Source organism: Pundamilia nyererei, unplaced genomic scaffold (genome assembly GCF_000239375.1).
Source record: "Pundamilia nyererei isolate P.nyererei 1_Seehausen unplaced genomic scaffold, PunNye1.0 scaffold00074, whole genome shotgun sequence".
NCBI classification, from domain to species: domain Eukaryota; kingdom Metazoa; phylum Chordata; class Actinopteri; order Cichliformes; family Cichlidae; genus Pundamilia; species Pundamilia nyererei.
Genome location: NW_005187475.1, coordinates 28,910 through 49,286, shown reverse-complemented (window position 1 = coordinate 49,286; position 20,377 = coordinate 28,910). Strand labels below are relative to the sequence as shown.

The window sequence follows — 20,377 nt, the reverse complement described above, 5'->3', positions numbered from 1 at the left end:
AAAAAGTAATAAGAGAAGATGAAAGCTCAAAGGATAATTTATGAGGGGGGGGGGGCTCAAGCACCAATTAAACCTCTGTGGACGTTATTTTCTGGGATAAATCCAGTCAGCCATTCAGAGGACTATTTAACATCTACATTTGAAATCTTTTCACGCTATTGCAAAGGCTTAAAATCAAGCTAATTCCTGCTATTTACCAATTAACTTTTAACCGCTGAATACTCTCACAAGGTTGGATATCTAATGAATGTCTAAATGGCACTGGCTAAAAACAAGTAAAAGTTCAAAAATGATGTGGTAGACGTCTATATTGGGTACTTTTAAAAACATATGTGACAAGTCATTGCCAGTTTGACTGACCAGTCAGGCCATACCGCCACACGTGTGTGGTTCACTGAGCCGAGAGGTGTGCTGTACGAGGATCTGAGGCAAAATGGTGCACTGTTTATTTGCAGTTTACATATCAGAAGCTGTGCAATAAACTAAATTTTTTGGATATAGTTATGAGAGAGCTTTATATAAAGTCATAAGATATAAGATAACAAACTTTGGGAATCCAAGTTGTTTTGATTGCATCATTGAGAAGCTGTTTTGTGCACATCCAGGATTCTTGCTCCATATTTTTGGCCGTCGTTAGATCTTTCTACTTAAGAGAGTGAAAGTGCACAAGCATATCCTTTGGTTTTTTTTATGTAGAATTCATTGCTGCAGCCAGGGCTAGTACAAAAGTGACTGCCTTAGACTGATTTATGGGTTTAGTGTCTTTTAGACTTATTGGTCACTAATTAGCTAACATACACTATTGTAGGTCCATTAGCAGCACCACAGTGCTGTCACGTTCTTTATAGGCACAAGATGATGCTAAACATACTCTAAACTTGAACTTTAGATGCTTCTTAAACCCAGTTTCACAAACAGTGTTAGATCTGTGAAAGTTTTTGAGAGTAGGCATCCATGGTTTCAAATAGCCTCGATACATGTAGTGTTTTATGTCCACTTTAAAGTTCCTGCCTACTCACCAGATGCTACAGTCAGAGTGTGCCAGATGTTTCACAGATGGCATAACTGCATCCAAATCAAAGTTGCCACTCGCATGAACTGTTTGCGTTTGTTTGTCTTGACACAATAAAAAGGCAGTAACGTTTCAGTCCCAGGTTTCTGCTGGCTAAGCATCACCAATCACAGCCAACACCCTTCACATGTTGAACTCTTTCTTTCTTTCTCATTTGGGGATTTAGCTGCCCCCCAGTTCTTCCATTAAAGCTTATTTGAGATGTGAGTGTTTAGAAGGCTGCTTTGAGTACTCTGGGCCATCCTTAACATGTGGCGGATTAAAACTGTGGTAATCTTCTCGGGTTCGTTCACTGATTAACGAGAAAGTAAACATCTCCTCTGTGTGCTGTAATGCTCGACCCTTGAACTTGTCGTTTTCTTGCTAGTTTATGCCTTTGCTTTGGACAATAATTTTTATGCGTAATACTAAAGTACGTTAATCAAGCGTTCCTGTTGTGTTTGCACATTTTAAGATTTATCTCGGGCACAAATGCAAGACTGAGTCATAACTTCCTCCACAGAATAAAGGTGAAATGGATCAGTGTGTAATTAAAATGAAAATTGTGGGTTGAAATCTTTGGGTTAATAATTAGCGAGACTTTGAGTCTGGTATCAGAAATATTAATAAAATTTGCATTTATCACTTGAAGAATGTCAGCAAGGTTAGATCGTTTTTATCCACAATGACAATGACACACTAATGCATGCAAATTACAGCTCGTCTAGATTACTACAGTGTACTTTGTGTCGATCTTTTAAAGAAAAGAGATCTACACCTGCAATTTGGACTGACTAAAACCAAGAGATACCATCTTATTGTAGTCATTACTCTGTCTTCAGCTCAGATTGACACTTTGAAAGGGTGGCAATTATTTTTCTAATTTTCTGTGAACTTACCACCATTTATTGTGCATTAATGATCCTTTACCATAATTTTAGATAACTTCTCTTTAAACCGTACCAGAGCACGAATGTCCCCTCCCCTCCTGATCTGGGCCTGAGTATACTTAACATGCCCCCCTCTCTTTCTTTCATGCACTTTGCTGTTTAATTGAGGCTCTTTTTGACAGAACTGACAAACTTTCCTCTTAAACGTTGGCTTATAGATTTGCTTATTACTTACTGCATTCATTAGTGTTTTGTGCTTAGGTTGGGTATACAGAAGACTATTAATATGACTTGTAACCTGAAGCATGCGCTGCTTTATTGTCATTTTTGGTTCCAATGGGGACCATAATTTACTAAATGGACATGGTGTTGGTTTCAGTGAGGCTTGAAACTCACAATTGAAACCTTGAGTTCATCAGCAACGTGGATTTTACGGTCCGTTGACGCCAAAGTCACGAACACGAAGGTTTGGCTCGAATTACTCACATGAAAGCAACGAAAGCAAACCCTGAGAAAAGAAGCATCACAATAAACAGTGAAAATAACTGCTGCTGGTAGCGCTTTTACTTTGTAACCATTGTAAACTTCGGAGTATTGAGAAACTTGGGCTTTATGTTATCTTAAGGATCTGCACTTTCGCCGTAACGATTGTCACTTTCATAACTTTCATTCAGATTATTTCACTTTCTTTGTTTTTTGTTTTATCTGTCTACTTATGTCTTACCCAGTTGTGTTTATCTTAAATGATCCCTATGCAAATGAGATTTAATTAAAGTTTACCGAATGAAAGTTCTGTATAAATATTATGGAGCTCTGTTAACAGTGACTGAAGATAAAGAGTGCTAATATTTGTCCGTTAAACAAAGTTGATATATGCTGTTTCAGTAGTTAAACAGGTTGACAGAATGATCCAATATTAGTTTAAATTAGCTTAATAAAAATGTGTTAAGTTGTACTGCTTGTAGCTGTTGTGGAGCTTTTGTTAGGCCAGGGACACTCAGGAAGCTGGAATGAGTCATGCAGAATTACCTATGCAGTAATCTTGATATAGACGATTAATACATGTTGACGCATTGTCCCCCAGTCCCGAAGTTTGTTCCAGAGCGGGGTATCTTTAAACTAATTTGCCACGCCTCTCCCTCAGTCTATTAGATAACCCCGACACCACTCTGTGACACATTTTCCTAAGTCCAGATAGGAAAGATGTCAGTTGGGGCTCAGATTAAGAGACTAATCTCCAAGGCCTTTGAATGACTTGGACACTTCTAAGGTCATGCCGAAATGGAGAGGCCCACTCTAAAGAGAAAATCCTTTACACTAGCAGCAGAGGAAGTGTTTCTGCAGATGGGCCTAAAGTGGAATATCCTCTTCCTGTTCTCTTTCTTTCTCCTCACTGTGTCATCACACTTTCCATTTGAACCTTGACTTTCTTTAAATTATTGAAACCCACTATTTACCCGTGTCACTGTCAGATATTTTCATACTCACTCCAAGGCACGTCTTTAACATCTCCGGTGCTGCACAGGTCCGCACGCTCATGCTTCTGACAAGGCGCAGGTAACAGGGTGTAATTTTAAAGCCATTATCGGACTCGTCACACCGTGCGACTGAACAGGTAATGATAATAATGATAGAGACGTGAAGCTGGAGGAAGAGGAAATAATGGAAGTCTTGATCACAAAGAGAGAGGAGAAAGGACAAGAACATAAAGAAAGGTGTATAATGTGGAGGTGATGTAACTTATAGTTTGGGAGAGGAACCCAGCACTAAAAGCCTCTCCTTTCTAACAGCACTTGTCATACGTTGGAGGAAACTGCCAGCTGGGTACATATAATTAAAGTGACACTGACAAGCGGAAAGAGTGGGCCTGCATATCAAAATCAGTTTTTCAGCCTGTTCTTAAAGCTGGTTTAAGTGGGGTTGACCACTAGAGAGCAGAAACCAGTGGCTTAATAAATTTATTATAGCGATTTAAATTAGAAGGTGGATGCCAGGTTCTTGAAGCTACAGAGACACACACATGTCCAAACAACATTTAGTCACCTTATTACAAAAATGCCCACATGGAGGGCAAACAGGGGTTACAAGGGGAGATTGTGATTCTCCCAGATTCATATCTTCTCACTTGCTCTCTGTTAAATCCTGAATTTGTTAAGTCCTCACATATATCAGCATGAATCATCAGGCCCCATCATGCCTTAAAGACCTCATAGCATCATGTTATCCCAGCAGAGGACTTTGCTGTCAAGCTACAGGCTGACATGTTCCTAGAGTTTCTAAAAGTAGAATGGGAGCCTTCAGCTTTCAGGCAACCAGCTCCTTCTTTAGTTTCTGGAGACATTCCTTCTGGTTTTATAAGATTAGGCTTAAAACTTTGCTTGTTTTTATAAAGTTTGTAGTTAGGGCTGGGTTAGGTAAGCCTGAACAATCCTTTAGTTATGGTGCTAGAGGCTCAGACTGCTGGGAGGTTCCCATGATGCACTTCAATAACCTCTTTTCACTCCCGATGTGTTTACATGCCACTACTGTATCTCTCTCATACCTTGCAGAGTTTTTTTGGCTTGTTTGTTTGCTTTTTTCAGTTTTAACAGACATCTGCCCCTCTCTGACTCTGGTTCTGCTGGAGGTCTCTTCCTAAACGTCATCTTTTCCAAACGTCACCTTTGTAATCATAGGGACTGTCTGGCTAATATTGCAGGATCTTAACCTCACAGCATAAAGCATTTTAAGGCAACAGTTGAATTTACTGTACTACCTTCCAGATTATTTTTACCAGGTTTGTTTAGCCAAAAGAAAAGGGATTATTGGAATGCATGGAGTATTGGACTGTGTGCAAAAACACATGCTTCGTCACAGCAGCTCAAGCAGTCAGCAGAGACAGATTAAACCAGTGTGAGACTGGAGAAAAGTTTTGATCAGGTGCCCTTTTATGAGCATTTATCTTAAATATCCATGGCTTCAAACAAATCAAAAAAATTGTCAGGTTACTGCCAAACAGTTTCTTCTGATATGTTGCATATCTAGAAAATTCTTAGTCATCATGCTGCATTTTGACCAAATTTAGTCACAACTGTGGAGCCCCAGGAGTTAAACACAACATCGGGAGCGGCACCAAAATTGCCCTTTAGCCTGCTGCGTTTTCATTTCAGCTGCCTGCCAAGAACTGCAAAGATTAGGCAAATTAGCGTAATAAAGGATTAGAAAGTGACTTTGCTTGAAACATTGTTTTGCATACACAATACAAGAAGGATCATGCGCTTTGTAATTTATTGCAGTTAGACTGTGGAGTGTGAGTTGATAGGTAGCAGTCGCACACAGAGAAGGGAAAGAAGACTGAAATTACTTTAAAAACTGTTTTTTCTTTTTTCCACTTTTAATTCTTTGTGAGTATTTTACATTTAAAATAAACTATTATTCAATTTTACATTATGATAGTGCCATGTTTGCAACACCTTTCCACATAGAATCTGATACAGGTCTTTTGATTTCCACAGCAAAACAAATTAGAAATCCTTTAATCGACTTTTATTAATGTTTTTTTTTCCTTTCTTTTTTTCACTGATATGCGTTCAGCCTTTATTAGAGTTCTGTCAGGTATTGTTTTTTGCCACCTTCTATTTTATTAAAGGGGTGTTAGTATCTGTAGTATCCTAAATCTGAATCTGCACCTGTGGTTTACTTGCTTTTATTATGTGATGGGCTGAAAAACCACTGAGAGCACATCCACGATTATAATGGTTGGCATTTAGCTGACACTCTTAACCAGAGCCAGCTACTATGATTTCATCCAAGTATTTTATGCAAATGATGACATACTCGATTAGAATAGAAACTGGAAGTTCAAACAAAAGAAGGAAAAATCGTCGCTTTTATGCTCGTCTTAGATTTTTTCATCTAGACAGAAATTATGCAACAGTGATGGGGAAGGCATTTGTTGAATAAATTATAACTCGGGGATCTCTGCTGCTTAACGCTGTCTGAAAAAATATCTCCACACCGCAGCTCTCCAGAAAGGCTCTCTCTTTTACATATTGTGATTTGAAGTGTTTGTATTTTATCCAAACAGCTGTGGCAGTGACTTGTGATGATTAAGTCATAGTTTCCATCCTCTCTCTGTTTATAATATATTAAAAAAATGTTTGCACAAATTTATTCCAATCGCACAGCTGTAATGCCGTTTGGCAGACTGCTGATGGTCTGTTTGAAGCGTGTGTCATCTCTCCTGATTGGCTGGTGCTGCTGTTCCTGTTTTTTGTTATTGAACTTGAGGAAGGCCAGGTACCGTTATCAGCTCAGAAACAAACTGTGTTCAGCTCCGTCCTCCTTTTTGCCTCACTTTAACATTATCACAGCTGACATTTAATCTCTGCACACCACAAACAACCTCAGACTCTGTTAATGATGCATGCATATGGATGAGGCTTTGCTGACCATCAGCAGGACGAATGCAAAAATGCTGCTCGGCTTGCTCAGCTCTGTGAAGGCTCACCAATAAAAAATAGCACGCACACATATCCAGAGTGCTGTTGTTTATCTTGGATCACCGGTATGCCACATACACCGTGTCATGTGAGGATGATCTTTGGATGGCAGTGTGATCTAACCCAGAAGACAGATGGGGAGGCCTGTTTGTTTCTGTGTGTCTAAGTGAGTTTCACTCCTTTCTTTATCTGTGTGTTGCAGATCACGTGTCCGTGGGTGGCCTGGGTGACAGTTTCTATGAGTACCTGCTCAAGGCCTGGCTGATGTCTGACAAGACTGATGAGGAAGGCAAGAAGATGTACTACGATGCCCTGCAGGTACACACACTCACACACACACAATGACACGCTTTTCAAAATGAGCTGAGGCGACTTTGACTGTTTGTGATTGAGGGGGAAAAAAAAGAAGTATTCAGAGTTTCAATCACAGACTTCACTGGAACTGCAGCACGTAGTAAAATGAGCTATCATTCAAGTGATAGTGGATCTCTTTATAAACAGATATCTGCAGGAACGTTTTACTTTTGCACCAGAAGCATTCTGGTTTGGCGTTTTTTGTGTATTTGCGATTTAGGTGACCACATCGCAGCAAACCAAACGTGACACAAACTGTGTGTTTGTGTGAGTAACACCACTAATGCTTAGAGGTGATCTTTTTTTTTTTTGAAATACATATATTTGGCACATAAATGACAAATATACAGTAGTTTATCCAACTAAATTTCCAAGTTTCCTTACAATCATATTCCTTTTTTTTCTATCCAAATAACTGTTAAAAGAGTTACCTGTTAAATCTACTGTGTTTTTGTCTCTTTATTATAATAATAGTAACAAGAGCAAAATAAATATCTGTAACCTCTAAATAAAACCTGTGAGAATTACCTTTCAAAGTTTCGTCCTTGTTGTTCAGCTGTTGCTCTAAAAGTGTCTGTCCTGCTTTGGTAACTTTTGTAAACTCGAGCCAATCAAAATGTGGAACATTGTCTCATTATGTGGTACGAAGGGATGAAAACGAGGTGCAGTCTCACATAAACTGGGACACATCGTCAACCTTCTGTATTTGTAAAGAATGGGCAGCAGATGTAATGGGAAGGTTTGGCCCAGATATCGCTTATTTGTGGAAAAAAACTGCCATTGCGGCCAGAGGCCAAGTCAGCAAACAAGCCTGTGGGTTTCCGGACCGAGTGATTTTGATAATCACTCAATCATGTTTCAGGCAAAATGTCAAAAATACTGTCCAGGTTCATCCTTTAACTTAGAGGGATTTGCTGCCTTTTTCTGAATATTTGGGGTTTTAACTGCTGAAGAAGATATTTGAACAATTTTTTTTCCAATTAACTAGACAATTGTAAGATTTTGTGTTACAATAGTGCATGTTCATACAAAAGCTTAGGATAATGAGGTTGGTGTATACAGGTAATGCTGCTCAATACGCTCAGTTACAAACGTCTGTTTGTGAGGGCAGCCAATCAGAAGACAGTTGGCTTAAAGGGGGAGGAGCTAAACTGCTTGTTTAAAGCATGGAATGAACTGAGGGCCTGCACCAGGACCCAGTATAAGATAAATAAGGATTATTTTGAATAGTGAATCACGCAAAGCTGCTCTAGTAGTGTCCAAAAGTATAAATAAGTCTGTGTAGTACTAAATTAATTTTACAAAGTATTAGTCGTGATTCTATTTTCCAGTCTTTATCATGTGTTAGCACTTAGAGAGTAATGCAGACAGTATTGTGTATCTGCTTTGTATTTTATTGCTAATATATGGGGAATCCCGAGGTAACCTCTGGAAGGCTGTGAGTGTATTACACATACAGCCAGTGACCTCTAATTTGAGGCTGTTCTTGCTGAACTGACAGCATAAGGGTCTGTTTACAGATGGTGAACTGTGTGGATTTACTCTGGGGTTTTGCATCCTCCGTGCACCCTCTGAGTCATAATAAATGGTTGTTGGGTAATAGCGGAAAACAAGCATGAGGCCATCTTTTGATATTGAAAAGTGGCCTTTTTGTTCTATTTATTTCCGTCTAGCTTTGAAGCTTTGCAAGTGTTACTTGTTGCCTCTGTAGTTTTATGCTAAAATATGCTATTTCACAGATTTAATTTTAGTCTAAAGTGGAGAGTTTTGTGATTTTTATCTCAAGTAATATAATCTTCAGGAGCTTGATACAGAGTTTGAGCAGATGGAAGGATGACACAGCTGACAGGACTACTGCTGAATAACAAAAGACACAACTACAGTAACAACAGCACTCGTAAACCCAAAGGATAGATGACACACACGCACAGACAGACACACGGAGACAGCTTTTCTCTGTTAGAACAAATTGTCAACTTAAGTTGAGGTGACAAGCGACGGGTCTCAGCTGGAGAAAGCTGATTGTCCGTCTGTCTTTCTGTGGCACACTGGGAGCGAATATATTACACAGCGACTAAAATTCAGACTTAAACACGCTGGGATAGTTTACCCATAATCCCTCTTGATCTTTGAGGATTATGGGCATTCTTGTTTTATTTGTCAAGGAGAGGCTCGGGAGGAGAGAAGCAGCAGGAGGTCTATCAAAGTCACAACAAAACAGAAAAAGGAATAACTTTTACTTTTTGCACAATTTGTGCTCCTTAAAGGGTCTGTAAATAGAAAAATACAAGGTTTTTCATTTTGGAGCACTACTTATCCATTAGAGATAACAACTGGAACCAACACAAATCAGTAACTCTTAAGATGATTTAGTTGTAGTTTTTCAATCATATCTAGCAATCTAGTCTTTGGTGATGAAGGTAAATCACAGCCACAAGCATTTCTATATTTCCCAATGGGATTGACATGTTTTCTTATCTGCAGATATCTGCTGAGACTGAGTATAAGGAGGAAATTATTATGACATATTATGACTAGAAAGAAATGTTTGTGCACAGCTTCAAGCATATGTTTTCTCATGTGCTCAGGGGTCATCCCAGATCTCTGGCGGTATCAATTGTAGCCTTGTTATAACAGTTTCAGTCTAATACAATTGATTTTCCCAAGGGGCCACATGAGAGACTGGGACTGTTGTTGAAGGCGACACGAATAAGATGAACTCTCTTATGCTCAGTGTGAATTTTATCCCTTTAGAAGCTTATTGGTCTATAGAGATAAATCGGTATAAAGAAATCAGATAGTTATTGGGCATACCTGAAGTTAGCTAATTTATGCGGGCCTCCACAACAGTCCCAGTTTCTCATGTGGCCTCTTGGGAAAATTAATTGCCCACCTCTGATCTAAAAGCTCAAAGTGGATTTTTGTTGTTCAGTGATTCAAATTAAAGCAGGTGAAGCTATGAAGACTCCGATTTGCCGCACTGGCATCCACCTGTCAGTCAAATAAGCCATTAATAATGGATAAATTCAACCCATGATATTATATTACCATGGTCACTTTCTAGAGTCTTAGGTGAGCCTGCAGTTTAGGCACATCTGTGTTGACTGTTAATGTTCTCTTCCTCATCTTTAAGGTGCGACAACAGTCACATATTTTAACCAAAGCTAACACGTTTGTAATCTGCGTTTCTTCCAGGCAATAGAAACCAACCTGATGAGGAAGTCAACCAATGGGCTGACCTACATAGCGGAGTGGAAGGGGGGGCTTCTGGAGCATAAGATGGGCCACCTGACCTGTTTTGCAGGCGGCATGATCGCTCTGGGTGCTGATGGGGCGCCCGGTGACAAGACGGGCCACCAGATGGAGCAGGCAGCAGAGATCGCTCGCACCTGTCACGAGTCTTATGCCAGGACAAGTAAACAGACACTCCACTTCATCTTTTTGCCCCACTTCTGATTTGGTTTGTTAAGCGTAGATGCATTTCATTGTAGAAGTGAATCTGTTGACATAAATGGTAAATGGCCTGTATTTGTATAGCGCTTTACTAGTCCCTAAGGACCCCAAAGCGCTTTACACATCCAGCCATCCACACATTCACACACTGGTGATGGCAAGCTACATTGTAGCCACAGCCACTGACAGAGGCGAGGCTGCCACCGGGCCCTCTGACCACCACCAGTAGGCAACAGGTGAAGTGTCTTGCCCAAGGACACAACAAGCGAGACTGTCCAAGCAGGGGCTCGAACCAGCAACCATCCGATTACAAGACGAACGCCCAACTCTTGAGCCACGATCGCCCCATAACATGTGTAGATTTCTGAATATGGCTCAATCCAAACGATTACTACTCTCCAAATTATCTTTCATGTCAGGTTTTTGAATGCTGTCCATGCACTGTTCATTTTTTTTAATCAAGACACTCAAATTAGTGCTTACTGAGGGGAAAGTGCTTTTAGACTCATTTAAAATTCTCATTTTTAATCAATGCCATATTTTAAGAGGATGCAGTTTTTTCCCTTTTTCCTCTTAATTCAGATAATTGTATTTATCGCCCTCATTTAAATGCATCCTTAGGTCGTGTTCTGAGTCATCATGATTTGAATGCAGTTCTGGAGAAACCTCACCGCTAGCAGTTGAATAGCATTATTCTTTTCAGTGACCACTGACCTCTAAGTTAGTGGTGTTGCTCTGCACAGCATCTACTTATATTACTTATTTACTTACTTACATATTAGTTTACTTTATGTAAATATTTGGATAAATAATAAAAACAAAGTGAAAGGGAAGAAAACCAGGCATGTTCACTATTCTGTAAGCCTTACATCATGTGGTTTTCCATACATGTGCAAACATGCAAAATATATAAATATGCTGAAAAACACGGTTCTGTTCTTCATCTCTGAACATTTTCTTGTCTTGTTCTTGTCTTTTGCAGCTTTGAAACTCGGACCAGAGGCTTTCCGTTTCGATGGCGGCGTTGAGGCCATCGCCACCCGCCAGAACGAGAAGTATTTCATCCTCCGTCCTGAGGTCATTGAGACCTACATGTACATGTGGAGGTTTACCCATGACCCCAAATACAGAGAGTGGGGCTGGGAGGCTGTACAGGTAAAATATCTATCTATGAAAACGAAGATTGTGTTAATTTGAGAAAAACTGGAGACAAAATTCTGAAAGGAAAAGTAAAGTTTTTCTATTTAAAAATCCATAAATTGCCTGTAAAAACAAAAACAAAAAAACCTCACACAAGGTCACTCATGATTTAGTGAATAATCCTCCCTAAGGTTCAATGATTTATGTCACCAGTCACCGATGGCCTTCTTTGTCTCCCTCTCCCTCCGTGCTGTCCGTCTCCATCACCGTCTCTCATTCAGGCCTTGGAGCAGCACTGTAGAGTCGACGGAGGCTACAGCGGCGTCAGAGATGTCTACGCTTCATCTCCAAACTACGACGACGTGCAGCAGAGCTTCTACTTGGCTGAGACGCTCAAGTAAGACACAAACTGAACACCCTTCACTTCTGTCCTCTTATGATTGTGCTGTCATTGCATTTTATGGTGTGACTAGGACCCTGCAGCCCCGAACTGACAGAGATGTCAAGCCCCACACAGACACACACAGGTTGTCATTCATTCACACTAAGCTCCAGGGAAGAGTGTCACACACTTCCTGAAATTGAGGGACTTTTGTAGCTGTACAAAATAAGTAAAGTACATTTTAGGCCCAAAATTGCAAGCTACTGCAAGACGGAAAAAATATTAGGTTCACAAATGAGGCAGAAATAGAGGGGAAAGTGTTTAAATCTTTAGGTCTTTTTGCTTTTAGCAGATAGTTTAATATGGATTTCTTAGGAGGAAGAATGTGGGACAGAGGGAAAGAGGGACAACTTGAAGTGTTAAAAAAAAAGTTGGACTCAAACTGTGAACAGTGGGATTACATAGCTGTTGCTGTTATACCTGGACAGCCCAACATTGTAACCAGAGTATCTACAGGTCCTTAAAACACATTTAGTATCAAATTGTCCTAATGTTGTTTTCACTGTTTATGTTTTTACAGATTATAAATGTGCTGTTTTCAGAATAGGCCAGAATCCAATTCACAGTGAAATTCAGAGGTCAGAGGCAGAGAGAAAAGCCGTGAATCACAGTTAACCTAGTTATAGTATAAACCAAAGATTTAGCTTTCTGTATTTAATGAATATGAAGTAGAGGAATATCAGCTGTAAGGATTTTACTTATTTATTAATAAATAACTACAAAGAAGTACTAAGAAATATGTACAAAGGAAGACTGCAGTATAGGGTTAAAAAATAAAATGCAACACAGTACAAACCTTAATTCTCTCAGCAGTAGGCTATAAAAAAGAGCTTTCTTCTTCTATTGCCCCAGACTGTGCAACTCAGTAAAATGCACTGTCATTCCTATAACAATTAAACCAGATGATTTCTTATAGACTGGTTATGTTTAATCAAAAAAAAGTGCATTTTTTGGCATAAAAGATGACATGAAGGAGAACCAAAGTGACTTACCGGTGGCAAAGATCTTGCTGTACTGCTGTAACACCAGTAGCATCTACAAGCTTAAGCCTCATTTATACACTGTTGTGGACAGACAGCTGGAGATATAAACAACCTCATTTATGTTATTCTTTTTAAAGTCCAATTGAAGTCCACTCCCTCATGCACATGCATAGTTTTCATTCTGCCTGAAATATTTGTCAAAGCGGAGCTAAATTGATGAATTTGGAGTTAAACAGCAGAGCTGGTTACGTGGGATGAATTTACATTTTTAAAAAAAGCCAAAACAAACAAGAAATATTGTGTCTAGAGAAAAGCTGTAAGACATCTGTCATCTCTCATTTAGTCCTAAATATTTAGTAGCTTGTAATTTCAGGACTCAAAAAAGCTTCCTTTTGGTTAGTTTTCTTTGTCAGAAGTGGGATGCGGTCAACGCCAAAGGCTTAATGTGGATGGTTTACTGTTATGTGGCTCAATTCCGTGTCTTGTCTTGGTTAGAGTTGACATTTCGGGTGTGAATGTCATATTTGTGCCCTCCTCTTTTTGCTCTTCTGGAGTAAAAAAAACTCAAACGCAGCTGGGACTTTCTATCCTGTAGATGACAAAGAGGCTTTTAGAGTTACTGGTAGTAGTAGTATTTATTTATTGTCATTGTCAAGAACAATGAAATTGCGTTTGGGGCTTCCATACCAGAGTATATTCATCTTTTTTCATTTCAACATCTGTTTTGCATTCCCGAAACAGTCCAAAGCTAAACTAGGATGATTTCTTCTCTGGGACGTATAATAACATGAAAAGAATTGGATACAAATGTGCAGAACTTGTTCTGAATAAAATAATATTTTGCAGCATTATAAATAAACTTCCTCTTCACGACTGAAAAACGGTGCCTTGATACATTAGATCTGAAATAGCAGAAATCTAGTAGAGAAAGCCAGAAACTGTGAAAAGCACCGCATGTCCTTACACACCACAGGCAGCACGCCGTCTCACTTTTTTCTTAATACATGGCTGATATTTTTACTTAACTGCCCTTATGTGCACGTCTCAGTTTGAATGTGTTAATGTGAGCGTTTGAGTGTGCAGCCAAAAAATGGCTCTTTAAACGTGTTGTCAGCCACGCAGTATGATGTCTGGTGGCTAATAGGGCTTTCTCTGGCCTCTCCAGCTGTGCTCAAGAAGACAAGTCTGTTTAAAGCACGAGGAAAAGTCTCGGCTACAGCTTAACGTGGGTGGAAGCGTGTGGTCATGCACTCTGCCGTGTGTGTTTGTGTTTACTTTGTGTGTCTGACTACGCAAAGGAGGAACAAGGAGAGCATTCAGTGTTAGTGTCATTATGAAACATTGGGTCAGTAGTGCCAGAGTCAGGTAAGTAGTAGTAGCAGCTACACAAGAGTTATTCATCACATGTTCTTTTCAGGTACTTTTATAGTATTTTGCTCAAAGTTGCAGCTTCTAGTTAATGTATTTTTTTATGGATGTAACACAATCAACCATTCACAGCGTAGAACTATGCTAAAATTAAAGCTTAAAAGAGGCGGGGAATCAAGGCTGAAAGTTCTGCATTCATTGCTCCTGTTAATCGAACATGGTTGTAGGGCACGGTTTTCTGACCAGTTATCCATTTTTACATGAATATTTTTAAGTTGCCTGAAGCAAATAAAGAAAAATGTTCAAGGCGAATTTAAAATCAGCTGTCAGAGACTCAGCAGCATTGAGAAAGCGCGCACAGGCTGTAAAATAGCTTAGTGCAGTTGAGCTTTAGAGCTGATACGACTGGTGATCAGATATCAATACTGTGGCTTCAGGTCTCTGCTGATGCCGAGTGACAATCTGACAGGAGTGTAAAATTATGCCAAGGGTCACACTAGAATATAAACAGGACAACAATGTCCTCGTGACGAGGAAAATTCGGTGGTTTGCATTGAATGTTTTTGCTGTTGGCGACCGATTGCAAGTAGTTATGGCAACCAGCTGTGTTTTACACACATATGATGATCACAAACAGACTGATCGCAGACTGACTCTGTCTTATTCCCACTTTTATCACCGTCTCAGCCCTGATTCCCATCTACAAAGCAAACAATTCACACAGCACACGTATCCCAACACTTTTTTTAGTGTGACTGTAGCATAAAACTCTTGTTCAGTTTAACATTAAACATCCAAAATGGTCCTTTGTGCGAGTTCTTTCTACTGATCATCAATCACGCTGGGTCTTCTTTTACTGCTCTGTCTGAGGGCACGTCTTTACTGCCCGTGTCTTACACGCCAACAGCTCACAAAAACAAAAAATAAGATGATATGATGAATACAGCTTAGGTTAAGTGCAACAAAAGCTTCCCAGCAACTGTTACAACAAAACATAATGAATGAGCGATAGAGGGAGAGAGGCCAAAGCCTCATCGTCTGAGCTTTTCTGCTAGTATCAGCTCATGGTGACCACAGTTTGAGGTTAAGTCACAGATTTCAGAGGAAGAGCCAACAGTTTCTATGCCCACACGACATATAAGAGTGTGCAAATGAACCCCCGCCTGCCACAAACAGATTCTGAATCTGTGGTATTATGGCACGTGTTTTAAATGCTGCTAAGAACTGTTTTTAAGTTTTGTGGAAATGTAATGAGGACTCTTCAAAGGCTTTAAGATTCAATGAGTACGGAGAGAAGGACCCTTTGGTTGTTCTCTAAAGAGCATTAAAGCTGTTGACAGTTGTGTTTTTTGTTTTGTTTTTTTCACAGTCAAATATTCATTTTTTATTAAGCAATTAAGCTTTAAAGTTGAATGGAATGCATTTATTAAAGGCACAAGATACCAAATCAATACATTGATTTCCCACATCTGATATCAGCGTTTCTCACAGTTACCATTAACGTCAGCATGAATGTCTTCATTACTGTGTTCATCTGCTGATTATTGTTCCAATTACATCCTTAATTGACAAGAAAGAGTTTAAAATATACATTACAGGTTTCCACAGCTTCCCTGATGTTTAGTATTTGATCATGTGAGACAAATATAATAACATAAAATCAAAACCTGTGTGCATGTATGAAGCAGTGGACTTCATGGATGGACTGATTAAAGACCAAAGTTTCTATTCGCCTCTTTCTCCCGAGCCTCATGCAGATTTATCATCCTCTCCGTTTCCTTTGCTCCCTTAGAAATGATATCAGCCACTCCTCCATCTCCCCCTCCTCCTCCACCTCTATCATTTTTTTTCCTCCCCACATACCAGACAGCTGTTGACAGGAAGTCAAGGTTATCCTAACAGAGCCTTATGGGGGCGAAGTGCCATCCAATCCAGCTTTTATTTTATGGGCAGTATATTTTAACAAGCGTCACCTCTACTCCTGATTAAAACACTCACGGACACAGAAACCAACACAGCCAAAGTGTCCGACTTCCTTCTCAGATCAGTTTGTAGAGATTTATTTTTCCTCTTCATCGACATAAAAGGGAGAGCTGGCTATTTGTCTAGGCAAGTGGAACAGAAAAGAAAAAAGTGTCTCTGAATGCTAATGTGTTATTAGCATTTTCTCACATTAAAGGCCCCCCACAGACAACTGGAAGGCAGAATAACTGCGTAACTGACCACGAGCCTGGACACTAACATAATAATTACCCCATCGGTCAGGCAACTGAAACAGACCTCGGCAGACACAGAAAATATCAATCCCATTTAGCTGCGAACCCACAAGTCTAATCCTCCTAATGTGACTCGGGGACTCTGGCATCTTCCAGCATTCATCTTCCCGATGCTGCCAAGGACGCCGTCGTACTTCACACTCCTGTCTGCCTTCAATCACTCGCTGCTGTCTGCTTGTTTGGCTGGCAGGCAAGCAGAGGAGGATGGGGACTCGTCCTGGAGTTTGAAGGCTTCGTGGACGACCAGCTTCTCTACTGAGTCATTATTTCATCCTTAGCTCACGCTTTCTTTTTAAGCTTGTCCCTTTTCTTCAGCTCCATTGTTTAAATTTTCATTTGCGACCAGTTGAAAACAAATCGTTTGTTTTTCACTCAACATGATGAAATCTGATAAGACGCCACAGGACCGCCAGCTGTCCTGAAACTCTTTCAATTTGCTTATCACTCCTTTGATGGATAATAATATTTCAGGGCCGTTTCATAACAGGGCGGTTTGATGACAGCGAAGCACAAAAATTGCATGACTTCAAGTTTCATAAACCAGTCTGAAATAGAGTCGCACCCATTCTTCGCTTTCAGTTCCACATCGGTCTCATCACGGCTTTGGCAAAACCATCGAATAAATATTGCAAAAGCTGAAATGCTCAGGAGTAAACTGTTTTTATTTTATTTTATTTTGATTTCCATAACTCTCATAAAGAAATCAAGGAGGGAATTGAAGCGCATTTAAACAGTTTATGAATAATGAATTCGGGTGGGACCACAGCACAGTCACAAACATTACTTTATTTTGGATCATTTATGCTAAGTTTGCTGCAACATTTCGTAGTTTAGCAACTTGATCTGACCCCTTCTTCTCTCCCACAGGTATCTCTACCTCCTCTTCTCTGAGGATGACCACCTACCATTCGAACACTGGGTCTTCAATACCGAGGCTCACCCCCTGCCCGTCATAAGGAAGGATAAAACGGACAGACCCAACGAAGTGGAGTAACGGACCTGCCTGCACCGACGCCCAGAAACGTGTGAGAACCTCGATCCTGTATACTGAGCCTCCAGCTGTCTGAAACTGTTGAGCCGCTTGGAGCCCTGAGTGGTTTCAGATCAGACTTCACCTGATATTGTTGATGGGCTCAAAACTGAACCCACTTGTGCTGGAGCCGGGTTCTCGCTGGAGACTCCAGGGGTTTTTTGTTTTGTTTTCCTTCACTTGATTTTTTTTTTCTTCTTCTCTGGTTGAGTCCAAAGGCTGACCCAAAGCAACATATGTACTGCTGAATAACATGATAGCTCATCAAAATGTAGACATAATAATTAGAATCAAGATCTAAAGAAAAAAAAAAAGGCTGTTTATTTCACTCCTCGGTTTGACTTCCTTCGCTTTTCTGTTCATTTGGAGGGACAATGTGACCAGCTATCACTTTATTCATCAGTTTAATTGTTGCCAGTAGCCATTTTTGATGAGGAGGAGGACGCTGACAGTCATTCACCACTGATATGAACTACCATGGAGCCCGAGGAAAAGCTCCCCACTGAGGATCACAAGGCTGGCTGGCCGCGTGAACGGACGCTCAATTCCCTTCACATGTGTCGTCTTTTACCTGCTGCTCTACCACAACAACATCTGAATAGGAACTAGGAACCGGTCTTTCCTGCACCGACTTGAGTGTTTCATAGTGTCGTCAGAGAACTGCTGGTTTTCTTAAAAAAAGAATAGGAAGAAAAGGAAAGACGCAGCACAACCCGAGCCTCTTTTTATAAACCTAACCGACTCTTCTTCCTCCTTCCTTTCTCTTGAGTTGGATGTGACAAATGACGACCAGCCGCACCAGCTCATTACCTGCCAGTAACTCCACTTTCTCCCCACGATGTTTACACAAAGCCATCCTCCTCCTCCTCCTCCGTATTCTTCTTCTGCTTTTCATCTGCATCTTTGACCCGCTTTTAGATGTCTTTCTCCTTCTCATATGTGCCACTTTTCACAGTCTCACTCCAAAGATGATGTCTGCACAGCTGTAATGGAGCATGGAGATTAGTTGGAGTGCGGATGAAAGCTGTAGAAAGAATTAGGTACTGATTAGGTCCTGACATTCAACAGAAATCTTCTGAAAATGCTAATATCCTCACAATTGACCATGTGTATGCATTAAAAATTTAGCTTCCAGGCTCTTTACAAGAGGAAACTGATTTATTACAGTCCTCTGTAATCCTTGTGCATCAGTCGAGCCCTCGTCCTCTTCTTCACCGCGGTGTTGCTTCTTCTTGTTTCCGTCCTCCAGGTCCGCGTAGGGCAGCCTGTAGGATCTTCCCTCCTCTGTGAGGAGACGCCGTCGCTCGACTCTTCTATAACTATCCACCTTCACACACACAAGAAGCCATACTACTGCAACGCAGCTTCACCGTGCTGTTGTTAACGGGTTTTTTTGTTTCGTTTTTTTTCATCCTCCACTCACATGTAGAGTTTGTGACCGTGTTTGCTGCTTTTGTATCTTCAGAGTCGCGCTCGCCTGGTCATTTTAGTTTAATTTCACAGTGAAGACTTCTCCCGATGCCACACAGGAACCAGATTTAATCCAGTTTAGTCTTCGATCTAGTGCCTTCGCTGTAGAGAAGGAGGGAGAAAGCAGCTCACGCAAACACAAAAAGCAGTTTCAAAGCAGTATTGCAGCTTTAACTAAGAGCTCCCATTGCTCTGATGAGGATTATAATAAATCTAGACATGGATTAAAGGATGATAACTGCTTTTTAATTTGACGTTTGGACTAAGTTGGGCTTGATAAATGGCTCAAGAGTTGGTAGGAACTTGGGCTTTGTTGTGCTAAGAGGGAGATCAGAACACCAAAGTCCTGAGTTCAGAATTAAAATCGAAAATAAGTCCTATGCGCTTTACTTTTTCCATCTCCAGAGTCTGCGTCTCTGTTGGGAATCGCAGTCTAATCATTTGAGACCTGTGCAGGGCTCAGTCAACACATATTTGTTTGGCTATACTGACATCTAGTGGTAAGTCTAAATATTACAGTCTAAATAACCGTAGTCTGATAAGTCAACAGCTACTTCTATGTCCATAAAAGTATTTACAGCTCAACAAACAAGGAAAGGGAAAACATGCACTGTTGTACTTTGAGCCTTTAGATTGAATATTTGATGGAGCGAGGGCCTAGCTCATAGAACTGCACATTCAGTTCTGCTTATCCTCCAAATGAGCTTTAAACTGACAGATGGTGAGTCATTAGAAAGTTCAGTCAACAACAGGATGACTGCTGAGCTGATTTATTTGTTCTGGCTGAGCGACGCTTGTGCAGGTTATTTTTCTCAGCAGGTTAAAGAACATTTGCCCCAGGTGTCTCAGAGCAGGTAAATCAGTCTGTAAGGGTTTCAGAATCAGTGCTTTCTGTTTTTTTTTTCTTGTTTCGTCATCAGTTCTGCATCTTCCAGCTTACCTGCAGTGTTGTTTTATCCATCTAGATTTTTTTGGTGTGAGTCCTCCAGTTTTGGAGAACATACAGTCATGGGTTTATGTGCACTTCTTTCAGCACGTTTAATGGGCACAGTTTGATGAAAAAGAAATACATGAAACCGCTCACAAGAATGTTTGTAGAGTTTTGTGGATTCATAAAAGGTTTATCCCCAAAAGTTGATTCATCTGGACGTAGCGTTTTCAGTGGGGGAAACGTTTCGTCACTCATCCAAGTGGCTTCTTCAGTCTCAGCTGACTGCAGGTTTCTCCAGTGTTATAAACAGTACATAAGATTGGGGAAACCACAGTTATCTGAGACTGAGGAAGTCACTTGGGTGAGTGACGAAACGTTTCCCCCACTGAAAACGCTACGTCCAGATGAACAGAATCAACTTTTGGAGATTTACTTACTTGGATGATTGAGCATGCATCAAGACATAAAAAACTCAATATTCAAGAAAGGGCAGAAATCTCTACAGCCA

The 20,377-nt window shown here is 40.4% G+C and overlaps 1 protein-coding gene across 1 annotated transcript in view; it reads left to right on the top strand.

Annotated features, from left to right (window-relative positions):
• Positions 1 to 20,100, top strand: part of man1a1 (mannosidase, alpha, class 1A, member 1) — a 156,553-nt gene extending 136,453 nt beyond the window's left edge. Inside the window, exons 8-12 of the mRNA XM_005737206.1 lie at positions 6,625 to 6,740; positions 9,972 to 10,191; positions 11,212 to 11,384; positions 11,651 to 11,766; positions 17,306 to 20,100. Coding sequence (XP_005737263.1) covers positions 6,625 to 6,740; positions 9,972 to 10,191; positions 11,212 to 11,384; positions 11,651 to 11,766; positions 17,306 to 17,432 — 752 coding nt within the window. The 3' untranslated portion in view covers positions 17,433 to 20,100. The remainder of the gene's footprint in view (positions 1 to 6,624; positions 6,741 to 9,971; positions 10,192 to 11,211; positions 11,385 to 11,650; positions 11,767 to 17,305) is intronic.
• The last annotated feature ends 277 nt before the right edge of the window (positions 20,101 to 20,377 follow it).